Source organism: Athene cunicularia (assembly GCF_003259725.1).
Source record: "Athene cunicularia isolate RWA chromosome 6 unlocalized genomic scaffold, athCun1 chr6_part1, whole genome shotgun sequence".
NCBI lineage: Eukaryota > Metazoa > Chordata > Aves > Strigiformes > Strigidae > Athene > Athene cunicularia.
In genome coordinates, this window is record NW_020799105.1 from 11,951,849 (window position 1) to 11,957,921 (window position 6,073).

At 61.2% G+C, this 6,073-nt stretch overlaps 1 protein-coding gene across 3 annotated transcripts; it reads right to left on the reverse strand.

The window, feature by feature from the left end:
• Positions 1–1,649: 1,649 nt before the first annotated feature.
• On the reverse strand, positions 1,650–6,067 carry TWNK (twinkle mtDNA helicase). 3 transcript variants are annotated; one of them, XM_026851395.1, is made up of 6 exons: positions 4,795–6,067; positions 4,040–4,280; positions 3,356–3,463; positions 2,872–3,013; positions 2,009–2,240; positions 1,650–1,942 (listed from the first exon to the last, which is right to left on the reverse strand). In XM_026851395.1, the coding sequence occupies exons 1-6, from the start codon at positions 6,038–6,040 to the stop codon at positions 1,884–1,886; spliced, it is 2,028 nt and encodes a 675-aa protein (XP_026707196.1). In that variant the 5' UTR covers positions 6,041–6,067; the 3' UTR covers positions 1,650–1,883. The 3 variants fall into 3 exon arrangements, with proteins under 3 accessions (XP_026707196.1, XP_026707195.1, XP_026707194.1); XM_026851394.1 differs by having other exon boundaries at positions 1,650–2,204; XM_026851393.1 differs by having other exon boundaries at positions 1,650–2,240.
• Positions 6,068–6,073: the final 6 nt, after the last annotated feature.

Consider the following 6,073-nt stretch of genomic DNA (forward strand, 5'->3'; position numbering starts at 1 on the left):
GCGGAGTGGGGTTGCGTGGGACAGCTGTGTGCGGGGGACCCCCCCCACCTCGGGGCTTTCCATCCCCTAAAAACAGCCCCAGACACGCGGGGGGGAGGTCGGCCCCGAGGATATGGCCCCCTCGACTATCTGGGGAGCCCAGCACCCCGACAAGGGGGGCCGGGGGGGGCTCTGCCCCACTTGAAATACCCCCCATCTCCCCCGCCTCTGTGAGATGTAGTAGTAATTACCGCTCTCCGACAGCTCCAAAACGGGGGAAAAGGGAGAAAAAATAAATCTACATCAACCCACCTGCAGCTCGGGGAGCCATGGGTGCCCACCTGTCCCCCAGGGTCTGGGGTCACCCAGGGTGTCCCCCCCAGGCTCCATCACCCCCTCTCAGCCCCAAGGAAGGATGGGTGGGAAATGGGGGGTCCTGGGCACCTCAGTTCCACACCGTAGTCCTGTGACAGCATCTGCCCTGGGGCTAGACTGGGGTGAAATGGGGGCCAAGGAGCTGTGGAGGGCCCTCAGGCTGAGGTGGGACACCCACAGCCCCCACCTGTACCACCATGCACACCCTGACCCAGCTGTGCTGGGGGCCTGGCTCCCCCCCCACCCCTCCACCTTACCTCTGCTTCCCAGGGATGCTCCTCCATCACCCCCGGCCTGCCCTAAGGGGGGGTTCACACCTGCACCGACAGCACCCAAGGGCGCTCTCAGGGAGAGCTGGTGTACCCCGGAAACCCGGGGCTGGGTGTGTACTGCCTGCCCCAGCCTCTCATTATGGCTCAGGTTAAAACTACGCCCGGCACGGAGGCTGGTAATAACCCGTGTGCCAGGGCGGGATGCTCTGCACAGCAGGGACAGCCTCCACACCACATCCCTCCAGTCCTCTGGCGGCCACCCCCTCCCCAAAGAGGGTCCCCCGGTCACAGGGACAGCAGCACAGAACAGCACTCATATTTATGTTTTATTAAAACTAGGAAGGGAAAAAACCCAAAGGGGTGAGATCAAGATCCAGCCGTGAACTTGTCCTACCATGGCAAGGACTGGCCAGGTCACAGTAATTGCTGCCCAGAGGGCACAGGGGTGGCCACCCTCTCCCCAGTCAGCAGAGCAAAGCAGGGCTGCTCCCCCCAAGGTTTTACTGCTGGTGATGCCCCCCCGAAAAAGGGGCCGGGGGAGACCCTGAGCAAAGGGGGCTGGGTCAGGCGTTAGCCAAGCAGGGAGAGCTGGGGAGTGCCATGTCACACCCACACACCAGCGCTGCCTTCAACCCGCCACGAGCAATGATGCCATAGGGGTCCAGCTCCCACCCTCCCACCACGTCCCACAGGGACCGCACAGCTCTGGGGCAGGAGCCATCCAGAGTCTCCCACACTTCTCTCCACCCTTGCTGGCTCCATCCCAGCCAGGACTGAGCCCAGAGACCCCCACCTGTGACATGGGGGTTCCCACCACATGTCTCTGCAGTAGCGCCTGCCAGTGACAGCTCAGGATTTCAGCTCCATTTTAGCCACCATTTAACGACCTGCCGCCGGTTCAGTGATCCCCAAGTCCCGAGGCTGTAGATCACTGCCCCCCATCACCCAGCCCACACTGACTCCGCTCCCCTCGCTGTGCTCTCAGCACTCAGTGCCAGTACGGAGCAGCCAGCATTTGCCAAAGCACCCTCCCCTGGCTGCCCTTCTCTAGCACAAGCCCACTCCTTCTCTCACAATAGCCCCACATCTCAGAGACACCATGCTGGCGGCCAAGAGGCTTGTTTGTGCAGGAGGAGAAAGGACCACAGCAGCACATGGCGGCTGCTGCTCCCGGGGGAGAGGGGCTGGCGTACCCCAGACCCCTGCTCCCAGCACCAGTCCCCGTTCCTCCTGACGGGCCAAGGAAGAGACCTAGGCTCACGGCTTCTTGGAGGATCCTGAGTCTTCTTCTGGAGCTTTCTTGGCAGCTGCCGGGCCTCCTTCTGGAGCTTTCTTGGCAGCTGCTGGGCCTCCTTCTGGAGCTTTCTTGGCAGCTGCTGGGCCTCCTTCTGGAGCTTTCTTGGCTAAAAGCGCCTTCTCCTCCTTCATCTTCTTCAGCCTGACCTTGCTTTTGCCAGAGGACGAGAAAGTGAGCGAGGCCTTGCTGAACTCCAGGGGGAAGACACCCACGTCCCCATCAAAGCGGTTCTTGGACACCTGCAGGTAGCGCTTCCCTGGCCCCGTCATCAGCTTACGGTCCTGCAGGATGAGGACGTTGTCAGCCTCCTGGCTGGCCTGGGGGAAGAAAAACGTCAGGAAGATACCAGTGATGCAGCCAGAGTCACGGGGTTTGGAGGTGCTCATGGGTTGCCCGCCTGGCTATTGGAGCCCTGTAACAGGGCATCCCACACCACAACTCCAGCACCTCCCTGACACCAGCATCTTGACTTGTCCTGGGACATCACGGAGACCTGCTGGGCCCGCTGCAGCCACAGCACACCCTGGGGAAACAGGGGAGCACAAGAGGGCTGTGCTCACCTGCAGAGCACCTCCTGCCCACCACTGCAGAGTCACAGAGTGGAGCACTCAGAGAGCCCATCCCTGCACCCTCCCCAGATTCTATCTCATACTACATCCCGCTCACAGTCAATGAGCATTAATTAACTGCACATAAAGCCCCAACAAAGCTTTAGCTGGCAACAGTTTTGCTCCCTGTCTACATTGCCCTACCAGGGCCTAGCCAAATCAGGACTCCACAGACCTTCAGCAGGTGCCAGGAGTCCTGGGGACATCCTGCCCCTCACAGCACCTTTCAGGTCCCCAGTGATGTCTCAGGGTGCTGGTGGGAGCCAGGGACAGCTGCCCAACATACCCCAGCCCCTTCCTGTGCCTGAGGGACAGGAAGGGCCACGCCAGCCTAGCTCACCTTGGCGGAGCCAAAGATGGAGGCCGTCTGCAGCTCCTTCTCATCATCCTCCTTGCGGGGATGGATGACCAGTGTGATGTGGCAGGTGTTGTCCGTGGCAAACTTGCGGAAGGCACCAACAATGTAGTCCTGGACAGCGAGCCTGCCACAGCCGCAAGAACAGGGTCAGGAGCTGGCACTGCTCAATGGTGGGAGGCAACAAGGTGCTGCCAGGTTCAGCCCCACAGCAGGAAGCACCCAGGGGTCTGGCCTTGCTCTCCATGAGGCAGCCAGCCCACATGGGCGAAGGGACAGGGCATGACCAGGATCACAGGCTCGCCCTTTCCCACCTCCTCCCTCTCCAGGGCAGTGATCACCCTTTTACAAAACAGGGCTGCCCAACAGGACTAAAGGGGACACCCTGTGTGGGCACCCACCCCCTGCCAGGGCCAGCTCCAGCAACAAGGGTGGCGGAGGAAGGGGGGGCAGCTTGGAGAAGGGCTACCTGTCCACAGAGAGGTGCTCGTGTCCCATCATGAACTGGAGGTTGTCAACGACCACATGGGTGATGTCATACATATAGACAGCATGATGCATGGTGTCAATCACCGTCCTGGGTGGGGGGAGACCAGGATCAGCTCCCCAGATCAATGAGGGAAGGGATGAGGATGCTGAGCCAGGCACAGGGAGAAGCAGAGCTGCGAGGCACCAGGCTGGCTCCCACTGGGCCCTGGGCACATCCCACCTCTGCATCTCCTCTGTCGCAGGACAGGGGTAGCCCCATCCCTGCAGGTGAAGGCGGATGGATCAGGAGGACCCTGCTGCTGCCCACACAAGCCCCTGCCCGCTGTCCCGCAATCCCCCCAGCCCACACGGACCCTCGGGGCACGTGGGGTCACAACCTGTCAGGTGTAGAGGCTGGTTTCAGAGCAACCACCTAGCACAGGGACAGGTCCCTTCCTTTCACACCCACCCACTGTGGCTCTGACAGTCCCCACAACAGCAGGAATTAAGCTGGTTGGGCCACACAGTCCCCCCATGCCAACCCCAAGGCTTGAACAGCCCCAACATGCCCCCTGCCAGCCCCAAATCTGTGACCTCCTGCTGGGAAGAGTCCAAACTCCCCAAGGCCCTGCAGCACATGTCATGGAGGGTAAATGTCACTGGGGATGAAGGCATGGGACCATACTTGATGTTCTGCTGGCCATGGAAGGTCATGAAGTAGAGTGGAAGGTCCTCAAAGCGATCAGCCCACTCATCATATAGCTCCAGCTGGTCCTCCAGGCGCTGGGCGGCAAACTGCGTCAGCATGATCTTGGCCAGGCGGACATTGTTGATCTCAAAGCTGCCCCACAACGTGCACACCCCCTGCATGCACAGGTCCAGCGCATACTCACTGATAAAGGTTGTCTTCCCACTGCCCGTCGGGCCTGGTGCAAGGGCAAAAATGGGATGAATTAGCTGGGGGAGAAGATCTGACCCATCCTGAATGTGCTGCAGGGTTGTTTAAAGATGGAAACACTGGGGAGTGGGATAAGAGCAACCCATCCGCAGTGTTCACCATAAACAAGCAGCATCTCATGCCAGGCCGCACGTCTGAGCACACATGCATCACCTCTAGTAGCCAGCAAGTCCCTATGGGGTGTAGAGAAAGTCTGGACAGCTGGTAAGAGGGACACAGGGAGGGCTCAGACAGGAGGTGGCGGGTGGGAGCAAGAGTAAGGGACACCACAGGACTTCCTGTGCCCAGGCAGGGGGCCTATCATCACACCAGCATGCCCGGCCCCACCACACCTAGGAACACACCCCAGACTCTTGTGTATCCCCAAGAAAGTCTCAGCCAAAGTTATGAGCAGAAAGGAAGACTTGTGAGACATCACCCAGGAGGGTGAAGCCGCCAAAGAGCCTGCTGCTCCCCCCATCCACCAGCAGTTTGCCCATCACCTGTGAAGATGGTGAGCTCCCCTCTGCGGTGCCCTTTGAGGAGCTTGTTGAGCTCAGGGAAGCGTGCCCACTTGATACCAGCCACCTGCTCAGTGTTGACCAGCTCCCCGAACACCTCCTCACGCAGCTGCCGGAAGGAGACGATGGATTTGTGGCTGGCAGGCAGGGCAGCACGCAGGATCTTGGTGAGGTTCAGGCCCTGGTTCAGAGCCTCCAAGGGCCGGGGCTGCAGGTCTCCAGGGCGCACCAGGGAGCAGCGCTTGAGGCTCAGCTTGCGGGCAAAGAGTTTGGCGGCTTCCCACGAGCGCAGGTCCTCGCCCAGCCACAGTGTGATGCGCTTGAACTGCTCCAGGTACGGGAGAAGGGCAGGGGGCAGGCAGGTGGACCCCCGTGGCAAGGCCAGGCTGGCCACCCCTGTAGCCTGGTGAAGGGCCAGGGCATCCAGCTCCCACCCAGTTAAGACCAGCTCTGTGTCTCGGCGGCCAATCAGGGGCAGCCCAAATAGATTGCGATAGGAATCGAATCGGGGAAAAGTCTCTTCCACATAAGCTATCGCATCTCCCTTCTTCTCTACCCTCACGAGCTTCAGGCCCTTCAGGGTAGCATCACGCGGGCTGAACCAGGGGAAGACAAGGGACTTGGCAGTCCTAAGATAACGCACCCCAAAGCGTTTCAGGGTGGCATCCGTCACCAGGGAGATACCGAACATGGCCTTGGTCTCGTTGGTCTCATCCTCATCCAGCAGCTCCCAGAGTGGCAGCGCCCGGTCCCAGATGCAGCGGGCATCCTCTCGAGCCTGTCGTGTGTCCTCCTCTGAACTGGAGGGGGGAACGCCTCGGTGCTGCAGCTCCACGTTGGCCTGGAAGTCCTGCCAGGTGCCCTCGGCCAGGGTGGCAGTGCACAGAAAGCTACCCGTGGTCTTGTCAATGAAAAGCGTGTAAGGGAGGTTGGTGGCCGCCGGCAGCTGGTCCTCCCGGTCGTTGGTGAAGAGACTGGGGGTGTGCAGGCAGCTGTACCCGTCGTGGAAGGGGATGCCCTGGGCCCGTAGGTACTGCCGGATCTCGGTGATGGAGACGGAGGGCACGGGCTCCTCGGGGGAGGGCAGCACGTCCTTCTTGTAGCGCCTCTGGGTGAGGCGACCCAGCATCCCAGGGATCAGGGAGGCTCCCTTGCTCCTCGCCCCCCCGCACAGCAACGGCAGGAGGCGACCGGCGGCTCTGCCGGGCCGGAGGGGCACCACCGCCATCCTGCCCGCGCCCGCCGCCGCCTAGGCCGCCCC

What these genes read in the sequence shown, in the direction of transcription:
- TWNK (XM_026851393.1), bottom strand. Translation starts at nt 6,040, where the DNA reads ATGGCGGTGGTGCCCCTCCGGCCCGGCAGAGCCGCCGGTCGCCTCCTG. An exon ending in GGAGCTCACCATCTTCACAG is followed by an intron (nt 4,281 to 4,794) that starts GTGATGGGCAAA and finishes CCCTTGCACCAG; the next exon opens with GCCCGACGGGCAGTGGGAAG. An exon ending in CCATCTTTGGCTCCGCCAAG is followed by an intron (nt 2,241 to 2,871) that starts GTGAGCTAGGCT and finishes TTCTTCCCCCAG; the next exon opens with GCCAGCCAGGAGGCTGACAA.